The 13,613-nt window shown below is 47.8% G+C and overlaps 3 protein-coding genes across 3 annotated transcripts in view; 1 reads left to right on the forward strand and 2 right to left on the reverse strand.

The window, feature by feature from the left end:
• LOC126935658 (sodium/potassium-transporting ATPase subunit alpha-2) overlaps window positions 1–13,613 on the forward strand; it is a 907,274-nt gene that overhangs the window by 703,039 nt on the left and 190,622 nt on the right. The window lies entirely within an intron of this gene.
• TAGLN2 (transgelin 2) overlaps window positions 1–13,613 on the reverse strand; it is a 297,175-nt gene that overhangs the window by 29,341 nt on the left and 254,221 nt on the right. The gene's annotated exons all lie outside the window — the stretch shown is intronic.
• On the reverse strand, window positions 4,651–7,408 carry SLAMF9 (SLAM family member 9). Its single transcript, XM_050759238.1, has 4 exons — window positions 7,245–7,408; window positions 6,466–6,807; window positions 5,424–5,696; window positions 4,651–5,025 (listed from the first exon to the last, which is right to left on the reverse strand). Exons 1-4 carry the CDS (start codon window positions 7,288–7,290, stop codon window positions 4,820–4,822), a joined length of 867 nt encoding a protein of 288 aa, XP_050615195.1. The 5' UTR covers window positions 7,291–7,408; the 3' UTR covers window positions 4,651–4,819.

Below are 13,613 nucleotides of genomic sequence, written 5' to 3' on the forward strand. Positions count from 1 at the left end.
GTTAGAATTGGCCACACCTCTGATCTGAACTGCTGTCTCCAGTGGTTTCTTGAGGATAAACTAATCTCCTTTGGACTTTAAAATAACTTTTTGTTAAATGACATTTAAAATGGTTTTCAAGTTTTAAAAGTTTATGATATGGCCTTTTCTTTCCTGGAAACTTATTTTGTGAGTTTTATTGTTATTGCCTTTTTTTTTCTGATTTATATATATATTGGAGATTTTTTGGTAAGAAAAGGAACCTAGTCCTATAACTTGTTCCCTCACTGTGCCAGGAGTGAAAACTGATTTAAAAAATAGTCCCTAAGGTTCAAAACAAAAGATTCTCCTCTAGGTTGTCCTTCATTCATAGTCATTACTCTCTCGGAAAGCATATTCAACCAACGAGGATTCCACCTAACCTAAGTATCAGGCAGCCCCCAAATTTTCTTTTTCTTTTTTTTCTTTTTTTTTTTTTTTTGTTTTTGAAACGGAGTCTGCTCTGTTGCCCAGGCTGGAGTGCAGTGGCACATCTCGGCTCACTGCAAGCTCCGCCTCCCGGGTTCATGCCATTCTCCTGCCTCAGCCTCCTGAGTAGCTGGGACTACAGGCACCCGCCACCTCGCCTGGCATTTTTTTGTGTTTTTAGTAGAGACGGGGTTTCACCCTGTTAGCCAGGATGGTCTCAATCTCCTGACCTCGTGGTCCAGCTGCCTCGGGCTCCCAAAGTGCTGGGATCACAGGCGTGAGCCACCGTGCCCGGCCAGCCCCCATGTTTTCAAATTGCTGACAAGGACATCAGAAAATATTATCTCTCTCCCTCTCCTCCTCCTCCTCCTCTTCCTCTTCCTCTTCCTCCTTCTTCTCCTTCTCCTTCTTTCTTCTTTCTTCTTTCCTTTTTCCCTCCTCCTCTGCTGCCGCGGACGCCACCGCGGCCGCCGCTGCTGCCGCTGCTGCTGCTGCTGCTGCTGCTGCTGCTGCTGCTGCTTCTTCTTCTTCTTCTTCTTCTTCTTCTTCTTCTTCTTCTTCTTCTTCTTCTTCTTCTTCTTCTTCTTCTTCTTCTTCTTCTTTCTCCTTCTTCTCCTTCTTCTCCTTCTTCTCCTTCTCCTCCTCCTCCTCCTCCTCCTCCTCCTCCTCCTCCTTCTTCTTCTTCTTCTTCTCCTCCTCCTCCTCCTTCCTCCTCCTCCTCTTCTTCTTCCTCCTCCTCCTCTTCTCTTCTCCTTCTCCTTCTTTCTTCTTCTTCCTCCTCCTCCTTCTTCCTTCTTCTTCCTCCTCCTCCTGCTTCTTCTTCTTCTCTCCTCCTCCTCCTCCTTCTTCTTCTTCTTCTTCTCTCCTCCTACTCCTCCTCCTCCTCCTTCTTCTTCTCCTCCTCCTCCTTCTCCTTCTTGTTCTTCTTCTTTCTTCTTCCTCTCTCTCTCTCTCTCTCACTCTCTCTCTCTCTCTCTCTCTCTCAGAGCTGGGGTATTCTCCTCCTCTTGCTTTTGAACATCAAAACTCCAGGCTCTCCAGACTTGGGACTGTGAGTTTATACCACCGGCCTCCCTGGCTGTGAGGCTTTTGGACTTGGACTGAGTCATACTTTTGCCATCCCAGGGCCTTCAGTGTGCATGTCCTAGGACTTGGCCTCCGCCATCATGTAAGCCAATTCCCCTAATAAATCCCATCTCATATTTCTATATCTGTATCTATCTCTCCTATTGCTTCTGTCTTCCTGGTGTATACCTGATATTTCAGCAGGCCTTGGGAAGAAAGGACCTGAGCTGCTCCACAGCCCTGCGCAAAGGGTATGGTGTGACCTCAGAGAGGTCTGCCTGGCACCGTTAAGCACAGGTGTTCCCAGCCAGCAAGTTTCTCATGGTCTTTAGATAAGCAGAGAATTACTTGATATCAAATGGACCCTGAAAGGTGGAACACGTGGACTTTTAGTAGTAACCACATTTGATGTGTTAACATTGCTTGTACCAATTAAGCATCACATAACTATCCCATATTCTAGAATGGAAAGGGTATCTTGAGTAATCAATAATATGGATGTTGTTAATCAGGTATATATTAAATTATGTCTGAGTTAAAAAAGAAAGAAAACATTGTCAATTCCAGGGACTCTGTTGACTACATGCCTGTAAGCAGCAGTCTTATTACCAGATCAGTAAAGAAGTGTGGTTTCTCATGTATTGTCATTTAACTTTTTGTGTGCCTGTCTTCTGCCCCAGTGAAACACTAAGCCCCACAAGGGTGTGGATATTGTCCTGTTTGTCTTTGAATACCCCCTTCAGAAAGGCCCTGCTTACCTTTCCAGCCTGGTTTCTCACCTATCCCTTTATCGCAGTGTGCATGGCTTTGCAGGCCTTAGAACTACTGTGCTCTTTCACATATCAGTGTCTTAACACTTAGCTTCTGTCTGGCTAGAATGCCCTTTTCGCCTTTCCCCAGACTTACTGCTGATCACAGGTCAAATTTCTGTTGATCTGTTCCCTCCAGGACACCTTCCCTGACTCTTCCCACAATGCCCACACCTTCACCCCAGCCCTTTTCCCACCTTGTTATTATACACACTCCACAAAACATTCCTTGAAGGCAGAGGTGTCTCTTCTGCCTCCCCAGTGCTTGCCAAGTTCCTGGCATATTGCAGAGGTAGAGGCCTGTGCCTCTCTGAGTTTATATTCAACTTTCTTTAAGATCACATCCTTCCTCTTCCAGAAGCTCGGCCTCTTTTGAGGCCTCAACCCTTCTCTGCTCAGAGATTGGCTGTGAGAAGAAGGAACTTTGCCAACTTCCAGGGAAATCCCTGGGCCTGTCATACGTTCATTCCTTTATTTATTCATCCTTTTGTTTACTTTCTATTAATTCAACCCTGCAATAACATGAGAAATGAGCTGCCCCTTTGTGTGCAAGATGGACTCAAGGTAGCCTTTCCAGTCAGTCCCCGGCCCTGCAGTGGTGCCTCCTAGGGAAGATATAAAAGGAATCGAAGGGATTGGGGGCTGCCGGCCTTTTTTGGAAGCAAGACTGCTCAGGGCCTAAGGGATGCCCAGAGAACCAGCCTCAAGCAGGGACTGCCTTCCAGAGGGACAAGGGCTCAGGCCCTCAGAAAGTAGAGGGGACCAGTTTACCAGCACTAAGAGCTCTTGGGGCTGGTTTCCCAACCTTACTACCTCCTTCCCAAGCCCCAAGGGGCTCCATCTCCTGCACAAATACCTAGGGAGACCCCTACTCTTGGCTTCCGGCCCTGCCCCATGCCTCTCTCAAGGCCCTCCTCCTGGGTGGTCTTGTGCCAGCCCATGTGTCCTACTTTCCTAAAAGGAAGGTATCCTTGGTCTCATTGGTTGCCCAGTTGAATGCATTCCACTGACCCCTGCACAGACTTCTTGTTCCTTTTTTGGAAGACACTTTGGAGATCAGCATCCTCCCCCTCAAAAACAAAGAGGAAGAGACCCACAGCAATGTCAGGCATGCCTCCTGCCACGCAGTCCTCTCCCCACCCTTCAGATGCCTCTTCTGAAACTCCCCAGGGCCCCCAACCCACCCCGTCTCTGTGGCACCAAGGCACTTGCCTAACTCTGTCTCTGTGGGAGCTCCAAGCTGCCTCTCTGCCTGCTTCTCTCTTCCAGTGTGCACTTCTTGGAGAAAGGGGCTGTGGCTCAATGGAAGTTTGCTGAACACAGGGTCACAGGCCAGAGGCAAGTGGCAGATCAAAGCTCAGAGCTCCAAAATGTCACCTAGGCTCCCCGCCATACATCACAGCCTTCATCACTTCCTGCAATTCACCCACTGAGTACACCTCTCCTGTCAATTGGGTGTTTTCTAATTCTCTCCCCAGTCCCCGCTCCCCCCTAACCCCCTGCCCCATGGCAGCTGCATAAGTAATATCCACAAGATCTGATTTGGAGGGAATAATGGAGACTTGGGCAGGGACACATTAGGCCTGGGAGGCTGATCATTGGTCTAGGGAAACAGCAAGAACATAAACTTAAGGGCCTTTGCCAGGGAGTGGGGGGTGGGCATTAACCCAGGACAAGACTCCAAAGAGAAGGCCTAAGACATGGAGATTTATAGGCAGGGACACAGGCAGGACAGTAATACTAATCACAAGCAGAAGTCAAGGTTCCACGATCTCACTAATAATCCAGCATCCCTATGGGGTAGGCGCCAGAGGCCCAGAGCAACTGGCATCAGGGAAATGATGGAGAGGTTGCGGGCTCAACTCACACCCTGGGTAGGTCTGAACAAGGTCCTTCCTACCTCCCTGTTTAGGACAGCTTCTAGACCAATCTGGGATAGATGGAGTTGTTAAGCAAATGTGTCTGCCAGGATGAGAGTAGGGTAAGGGAGCAGAGAATCTTAACAGGAATAAAGCCGCTTTTATGCAGGATTCAAAATGCCCGAAATTCTCAAGTCACAGGTTCAGTTAGGTTCAAAGAAATCTCTTACTTTTCTTATTTAATGCATAAATGGCAAGCATGTTGGTGGAAAATGGGATAGGTGGTGAGTGACAGCATACCAAAACTTCCCTGTGAGGGGCCTTTTAGACCCACTTCTCTCCCCAAAGGAGGGCCTGAAAAAGCACGTGGACTTGGGGGAAGGCACTGGGAGTTGGGGGAAAGACAGCAGAGTGGCTTTTGCCAGAGCCACCCAGTGAGGACAGAAGGACCCAACACAGCTCCTGCAGAGTTGTGGTCACTTAATTTGACTTTATTGCCAGCCAGTCTTCCCTCAGAAGTATGGCTCTCTGGATACCCACCCCTGAGCACCTCCTTCCCCTGGAAAGAAGAGAGCTGAGGAAGGATTCTCTGGGTGCTGGGAAGAAACCAAGCTCAGGACTGGGGTTCCCAAGGAGCAGTCAGGCAGGGCTGGAGGCAGGCTTTGCCTTCTTCCTCAATTTCATTCTGTTTCTCATGAGTTTCTTCATCCTTGGCATTTCGCGTCTTTTCTGGGCTCGGATGACCCAGAGCACCGTGGCCAGAATTACCAAGAGCAAGAGGACGAGCAATCCCTTGGCCAGGAGGCAGAAGGCTGTTGAAGGCTTCTCAGAAGCATAGTTAGGATCTGGGATAGAAGAAGGAAGGAAAGGGGCCCATCAGAGGTAGGGCTGGGGTTAACGTTAGGGGGCAGACTCCTACCCAAATTTCATGCAGGGGTCTCAAGTTCACAGTCAGTTCATGTCCCCTTGCAAGTGTCTCTGGAAATATATTCTATGCACAGAAGCTCAGGAACTGAGATCTAGGAATCATTCTGAAGCCAAGCAAGAGAAAAGAAAAGGCCTTTGGAAGTTGGGGGCACTAGAAAAAGGGAGGGTCTCCTCTCCAATCCAGCTGTCAAGCCTCCATGGGAGGGGGTTAGCCTCTGGGTTCGCTGGGCTCTCTTGGGAAGAGCTCGGGGAGGGAGATGGTGCCTCTAGGCACTGTCTTTCATGAGCTCAGTGGGTGTCTCAGGGGTTCCGGTACCTGCACAGAAGGACCCCGCAGGGATGGGGTGAGAACTGACATTGCTGACGGGGTTGCTGGCTCTGCAGGTGTAGGAGAGGGCATTGTCCTCTGGCCTCCAGGATGTGCTGAGGACAGGGCCTTCATGGGATGTATAAGCGCTATCCCCCGAGGAGAGCCAGCTGTAGGTCACGTCCATGCCTGCCTTCTCCACAGAGCACACCAGGGACATATTGCAGGCACCTTCCCCAGAGATCTCAAAGTTCACAGTGATTTGGGGCTCTGACAGCCGTCCTAGATGAAGGGGAAACACAAAGACCCTCTAAACAATCAGGGGTTGGGTGTGTTTTCCTAAGCTCCTCAAACCTGGGGTACTAATGCGACCCCTTGACAGCCCCTTCACCTAAACAACAAATAGGCAACAACAAACAAACCCAACCACTGTAAAAACCTGTGGTTCCAAAGTCCCCAAGGCAACTGTCAAGGTAGACAGAGCTGCCTTTGGCATCTTCCACCTCCCCTTTATGTCTTCTCTCTCTTACTTTTGTACTCTATCTTCCTCCAAACCCCATTCTGTCTCCTTGATCACATAAAATATTATCACCCCTCTCAGGGGCATTTACATTTTAATCAGTGTCTCTTCAAGCTTCAAGGTAGATGCAGTGTGACAGGCACTAAGAAGAAATTTGGGTTCAAGCAGAGAGAAGATACTCATTAGTAGCCCTCATCACACAGGGAAATAAAAGGCTCAAGAATGTAGGTGGTGTTCATCCCCAGGATACAATTTCATTGGAAGAGAAAAGCCCTCTACAGGGTCTGTACATGAAGCCCCTGATCCCTGCCACTGCATCGGACAGCCTCCTTGCTCCAGGTCACTCCACCTGTTGCTGCGGTTCAGATACAACAGGTGGATTGGGCACACTCAAACCCAGTATCTAGATAGAGGACAGTCTGCCTCTAGTTCTAGCCTCAAACTATAACCCCGAGTCCTGAGACTCCATGGTGTGAGAAGCTCAGAAGAGCCCCCCAAAAAGCAGCTTTATGGTTCCCAGCCTAAACTCACGGTAGACATGTAGATTGTACTGCTGCATGGTAGAGGTCTGGGATGTTCTCAGGTTGACTTGAGCTTGGTAAAGCCCTGAATCCTCCCAGCTCAGATTGCTGATATGCAGGGAATAGCTGGGGTCCAGGAAGCTCACTCGGCCCTGGTAGTGTGGATTGATCACCATGATGGTAGCTGGATGTCCCTCTTTCCCTGGCACCACAGTGGCAAGACTTTTGTGGGAGGACCAGATGATATTCTCAACCTCTTCCTTCGGCGGTATTTCCAGGGGGAGGCTGATGGACTCGTGAAGGACCGCAACCACTTCCTCAGGATCCACACCATCTCCAGAGTCTCCTTTGGCTGCATATACAGGAAGAAAAGAGAAGCAAACGGCCCAGCTGGTGTCTCTGGGCTGCTGAACCTGGCAGTGGAGCTGTAGCGTAATCTCAGCTGGGCAGCTTCTATGACTCTCACACGAAATCCTGTTCTCCAGCTGCTGCTTCTGGCTCTAGATTCGCCTTGTCCCTGAGTTAAGCACCTAACAGGAGTTTGCTTCCATCTGTCCCTTCACCCTCCAAGTTTTACCTTCTCCTTTGCCGTCTTGAGATTGCTCTTTCTTCCATATCCCCAGGTGTCTCTCGGTCCTGCCCTGAAGCCACACACCCTGTTCCTTATAACTAAGGAAGAGCCGACACATTCAACCCCTAAGGAAGGGTCTTGCTGGCCCAGACCCAGAGGGGCAGGAGAACAGAGGTGGAAGGGGACATTCCTGGGCAGGAGCTGGCAGCCTCACTCACCCTCCTGGAGCAGCAAGAGAAGGAGCAGCCAAGTAAAGGCACACATGTCAGCAGCCCCCAGCCCCAGAGGTGTGACTCAGTCGGTCAGTCCCCAGGACTGTGCAGAAGACTCATTAGGAGGCTCCTAGAGACAGAGAGCCTGACTGATGGTCCTGAGAAAAGGGAAATGATTTTTCCCCTGACTACAGCCCTCTGACTTCCTCTGTCCTCACTAAGCCCCTCCCTACCTATCGTGGCTCTCTTAGTTCTCTCTCAGATCCTGATTGTCAAGACAGTTTACTCACTGACTCATGATGCCATCCACCAAACTCAGCCCAAATCCCACTTCCTAAATGAAGTCTTTCAAGACTTCCTACACGCCGCGGGTCCCCACACACACTGCATGCCCTGAACTCACTGCATAACCCGAACTCTTAGAACATTCCCTATCCTGTTATTTGGCTCCCAGAATACTCTGCCCTAGCGCTCTCTGGGTAGTTCCTATGTTGCTGTGATCATTTGGTCTTATAAACATCTATATCTCCCCAGACAGATTTCATCTTTCATTTCCTCTATTTCCACTATTGCTGGCCCCATATTAGATATTTCCATTATTTGTAGTGGAATATTTCCACTACAATATTTCCACACAATATTTCCACTATTGCTGGCCCCATATTAGATATGTGTCTACACTCAATTGATGGCTTTACAATGGATGACTGATAAAGCCTTTTTATTTAAAGCTAGTTATGTTCCCACCTGAGAGGCTATTAGCAGTGGAAAAACATTGGATTCGATCCTCTTTAAGAAAGCAGTTTGGCTGGGCACAGTGGCTCACATTTGTAATCCTAGCACTTTGGGAGGCTGAGGCAGTCAGATCGCCTGAGGTCAGGAGTTTGAGACCAGCTTGGCCAACATGATGAAACCCCGTCTCTACTAAAAATACAAAAATTAGCTGGGCATGGTGGTGTGCACCTGTATTCCAGCTACTCAGGAGGCTGAGGCAAAAGAATCATTTGAACCCAGGAGGCAGAGGTTGCAGTGAGCTGAGATTGTGCCACTGCACTCCAGCCTGGGCGACAGAGCAAGACTCTGTCTCAAAAACAAAAAAAAGGAAAAGAAAAAAACAAGTAGTTTGGACAGAGAGTTCATCTATGTTGTTTATATTGTGAAAAGACTTTAAATTATTTTGTGAGAATACGATGTTGATCAAACCTACATGAAATCAGATTCAGGAAGAGACTGCAGAGGATCAGGTTACTAAACAGCTTCCTGACAGTCAAAGCTGTTCTGAATGCAATGGGTTGCCTTAGAAAGCAGCTTCTGTCCTAGTATTCAAGCTAAGAGGACAATCACTTGCTTGGATTATCTGCAACATCTCTGGCATCTCAGGCTGGATAATCTTTAAGTTTCTTCTAATAATCAATTTTATGAGTCCGTGCTGTGATGAGGAAGTAAGAGTGGTGTCTCAAGACCAAGGGATCAATAGAGGAAGATGTATTCAGTTTTGGTCTTGTGCCAACATTTCATAATTTTAGGTGAGCAAAGTCAGAAATCTGTTAAATGTCTATTGAGTAGCTTCTATGGTCCATACACTGTCTTAAGTGCTGGGAAATTAACAGTGACCAACAATTTTAGATTGTGACTTCGTGGAGCTCATATGCTAACAATTGACATTGGACAAGTAACTACAAGTTTGATGAGTCTTATCAAATGAATAATTGAAGGAGTCTATAACAAGGAGATTTGGCAAAGTTGGAGTCAGGAGGGCTGGGGAAAAGCTATCGAGGAGAGATATTTAAGATGAGGCCTCAGTTTTTCAAAGATTGGTAGAATCTGCTTAGTGAAGAAGATAATGAAGTGAGTAGTTCATAAAGTTCAATTTATGAGTATAAAACCTGAGGGATTATAATTTTTTCTTAAAGGTGAACCAGATTTCAGTCTGAGTATAAAACTTTTTATGTAATACATCTGTTTAACAAATAAAATTAGATCCAGCAATCCCACTATTGGGTTTATATCCAAAGTAAATGAAATCAGTATGTTAATGAGGTATCTGCACTCCACACTTATTGCAGCACTGTTCACTACAGCCAACATATGGAATCAACCTGTCTATCAATGGATGAATGTGTAAAGAAATTGTAGATATATACACAATGGAATACTATCCATCCTTAAACAAAGAAGAAGGCTGGGCAAGGGGGCTCATGCCTATAATCCTAGTGCTTTGGGAGGCAAGGGCAGGAAGATCCCTTGAGGCCAGGAATTTTAGACCAGCCTAGGCAACACAGAAAGATCCCATGTCTACAAAATTTTTTTTAAACATTATCAGGGCATGGTGATGCATGCCTGTAGTCCTTGCTATTTTTGAGGCTGAGGTGGGAGGATTGTTGAGCCCGGGAGTTTGAGGGTGCAGTGAGTTATGATCATGCCACTGTACTCCAGCAGAGACCACCCAGAATAGAGATGCATCCATTCCCAGCCAGGGATAAGAGAGAGGGAACCAGCGAAACCTGACCAGCAAAACTGCCCTTAGTGCATCCTAGCCATCCTCCAGGCCCACAGAATGCAAAGCCACTCAGCTAGGTAAGAAGAGTTTTGACACCTTCCCATCCTCCTGGAGTGAGGAAACCTGAGTAGGGGGTGGTGAGTTGAGAGGGAGCAAAACAAAACCCAAACAAACCAAACAACAACAAAAAGAAGGAAATGCTACCATTTACAACAACATGGATGAAACTAGAGGACATTATGTTTAGTGAAATAAGCCAGACACAGAAAGACAAATACCACATACGTTCACTTACATGTGGAATCTATAAAATAGTTGAACTACAAGTAGAAAGTAGAATGGTGGTTACCATTAGAAGCTGTGGCGGGGCGGGGATTGGAGAAATGTTGGTCGAAAGATTTCAAAAGTCAGTCAGATAAGAGGAATAAGTTCAAGAGGTCTATTATACCATATGGTGACTATAGTTAATAGCAATGTATCGTATTCTTAAAAACTGCTAAGACAGGACAGGTGCGGTGGCTCACACCTGTAATCCCAGCACTTTGGGAGGCCAAGCAGGCAGATCACGAGGTCAAGAGATCGAGACCATCCTGGCCAACATGGTGAAACCTTGCTCCTACTAAAAATACCAAAATTAGCTGGGTGTGGTGGCATGCACCTGTAGTCCCAGCTACTGGTGAGGCTGAGGCAGGATAATTACTTGAACCCGGGAGGCGGAGGGTACAGTGAGCCGAGATCGCACCACTGCACTCCAGCCTGGTGACAGAGAGAGACTCCGTCTAAAAAAAAATTGCTAAAACAGTAGATTTTCAGTGTTCTCACCACAAAAAGAGATAGTGGTGTAAGACAACACTTACGTTAATTAGCTCGATTTAGCCATTTCACAATGTATTCATATTTTAAAACAACATGTTGTACGCCATAAATAGGTATAAATTTTTGTGAATTAAAAAATAGAAATAAAAATAAAAGCAAGGAAAGAAAAGAAAACAGGGTCATGAGTATAATGCTCAAAGCTTAAAGGATGAGAATATCAGTTAGATTCTCTGCGAAGCAGAAGCTGGAGTTCGGAGCAAAAGAGGTTTTTGTTTGTTTGTTTTGTTTGTTTGTTTTTTGAGACGGAGTCTGGCTCTGTCGCCCAGGCTAGAGTGCAGTGGCACCATCTCAGCTCACTGCAAGCTCCGCCTCCCGGGTTCAGGCCATTCTCCTGCCTCAGCCTCCCAAGTAGCTGGGACTACAGGCGCCCAGCACCACGCCCGGCTAATTATTTGCATTTTTAGTAGAGACGGGGCTTCACCGTGTTAGCCAGGAGGGTCTCTATCTCCTGACCTCATGGTCCACCCGCCTCAGCCTCCCAAAGTGCTGGGGTTATAGGCGTGAGCCACCGCGCCCGATGGAGCAAAAGAGTTTTGATGTGGGGAAAGGCCTGGAAAAGATAAATGGAGAAGTAAGCGGAGTGGAGGCAGAAGGGCTTCAGACGTTGATGCATGTCTCACAGTCTCAGCTGACTTAGCAGGGAGCTCTGGCACCGACTGCCCGTTAGAGAAGGCTCGTGGTGGGCAGGCATGTCCAGGCACTGGGACTCTAGCTGTGCAAGAATGTCCTGGTGCCAGGACCCTTGCAGTACACAGCCAAGGGCTGGGGCTGCCAGGAAGAGCGTAGATCCCAGAGGTGCTGCAGCTAGAGCCTGTCGGTTAACTGCACTTCTTGCAGCCAAAACTGTATTTACTCTTGAAGGGGGAGCCGAGGCTGCTACAGTGAGTATGCTGATAGCCAGAAGGTAACTGTTCAGATTTATTAAACCTGTCATCATAAGTAGGCGTAAACAGTCCATGATGCCTACTGAGGAGAGGAAAATAATTTCCACCCCACTGAGCTCTCCAAGTCCAGTGCAGAGAAAGTCACTTCTGAGAGCATGATTGTCAAGTCTAATTTTCATTTCTTTACCTTTTTTTTTTAAGTGACAGGGTCTTACTCTGTCACCCAGGCTGGAGTGCAGTGGTGCAATCATGGCTCACTGCAGCCTCAACCTCCTGGGCCCAAGTGATCTTCCCATCTCAGCCTCCCAGCCAGCTGGGACTATAGGTAACCACCATACCCAGCTGAGTTTTTTAATTTTTTTTTTTTTTTTTTTTTTTTTTTTTTTTTTGTAGAGATGGGATGTGGCTATGTTGCCCGGGCTGGTCTCCTGGCCTCAAGGGATGGATCCTCCCACCTCAGCTACCCAAAGTGCTGCGATTATAGGTGTGAGCCACAGTGCCTGGCCAAGTGTAATTTTCATTCTTGCTCATAGATTGTGATTCAAATAGAACTTCAATTTTTTTTCTCTCATTGCTCTTTTAATCTTATTCGGTGGGGTAGTCTTCTCTGCCTCAGATGAGAACGCTGGCTGAGGTCTCAGTCCAGAAATGAGTACTGGTCTCGGTTTAGAAATGAGTACTTCCTGTCCCATGTAATATGCAAAATTCCAAACTTACCTTATTATCAAATAATCTCCCTTATCCTGGCTTAGGTCTTCCAGGCTAGAGGCCGGCAGCTGGGGAGGGAGCAGTCTCTGCTCTCTACTATGCTCAGCTTGCCTCTCCCAGTCTGTTCTCCTCACCAGTGCTCCCCCTCAACTATCCTCCCCCCACTCAAGTTTCCCCACTCCAAGAGGATGGAGAGGGTGGGGAGGTGTTAAAACTCTTCTTACCTCGCTGAGTGGCTTTGCACTCTGTGGGCCTCAAAGATGAACTATTTTCTGTTAAGGGCAGTTTTGCTGGTTAACTTTGGCTGGTTCCCTCTCTCTTACCCCTGACCAGGGTGAATGCCTCTCTATTCTGGGCGGTCCTTTGCAGCTCCTTCCTCAGCCCCTGGATATCTGGCCACACATCTCATCTCCTCCTCCCCAGAGACCTGTCCAAATGCCCCCATCGTATAGCACCCAGGACAATCAAGCAGGCTGTGTCTCATGGGTGGTCCTTAGCTGCCCATCACAAACATTCCTTGGACCGACAGATCCTAGGATCTACAACATGGCACCATACTCCTGGCTCCCTCGTGGGGGCGCATTACCAGTTTTAACTCTCCCAGACCTGTCATAGGTGCCTGTGGCCTCTGACTCTCACCTGCAGGGCCGCATTCCAAAGCTCCCTAAGCCCTCCCCTTGAAGTCTCCTTTACTTGGCTTGTGGTCAGAGGTAACATCACAGTATACCTTGGGGAAGAGGTGTGGACTCACAGTAAAGTTCTTTCTCTTTCCCTATCTCCCTTTCTCAGCCCTCCATCCATACATGAGGGGCTTCCAAAGGCAGTGACACCAATTCTCGACTCCCATTGTATATTCCTCAAGGGCAGATCTCCCTCACATTGCCTTTGATCTCCTGATACCCATCACACTGTCAGCATAACTAAGGCAGGAAGAGATCCATTCTAACATCTTGCTTGTAGCAGACACTTAGGGTTCCCTGTAGCGCAACCTGTTTACCCACCTGACTTCTACACTGCTGTGTGGACAGTTTCATGATGGAGTGCCCCATGAAGTTTGCATCTGGGCAGTCTGTTTTCCTGCTTCCAGGCTTTCTCTGATTATCTTTTTTTTTTTTTTTTTTTTTTTTTTTTGAGACAGAGTCTCGATCTGTTGCCAAGGCTTCAGTGCAGTGGCACCATCTCGGTTCACTGCAACCTCCACCTCCCGGGTTCAAGCGATTCTTCCACCTCAGCCTCCTGAGTAGCTGGGATTACAGGCGCGTGCCACTATGCCTGGCCAATTTTTATATTTTTGTAGAGATGGAGTTTCGCCATGTTGGCCAGGCTGGTCTTGAACTCCTGACCTCGTGATCCACTCGCCTCAGCCTCCCAAAGTGCTGGGATTACAGACATGACTCACCGCCCCTG

This window comes from Macaca thibetana, chromosome 1 (assembly GCF_024542745.1).
Source record: "Macaca thibetana thibetana isolate TM-01 chromosome 1, ASM2454274v1, whole genome shotgun sequence".
In the NCBI taxonomy this organism is placed as follows: domain Eukaryota; kingdom Metazoa; phylum Chordata; class Mammalia; order Primates; family Cercopithecidae; genus Macaca; species Macaca thibetana.

Coding starts and splice junctions, on each gene's coding strand:
- SLAMF9 (XM_050759238.1), bottom strand. CDS start 7,290: ATGTGTGCCTTTACTTGGCTGCTCCTTCTCTTGCTGCTCCAGGAGG. Junction 6,808..7,244: donor TCTCTTGCTGCTCCAGGAGG/GTGAGTGAGGCT, acceptor CTGTATATGCAG/CCAAAGGAGACTCTGGAGAT. Junction 5,026..5,423: donor TGCGGGGTCCTTCTGTGCAG/GTACCGGAACCC, acceptor CTTCTATCCCAG/ATCCTAACTATGCTTCTGAG.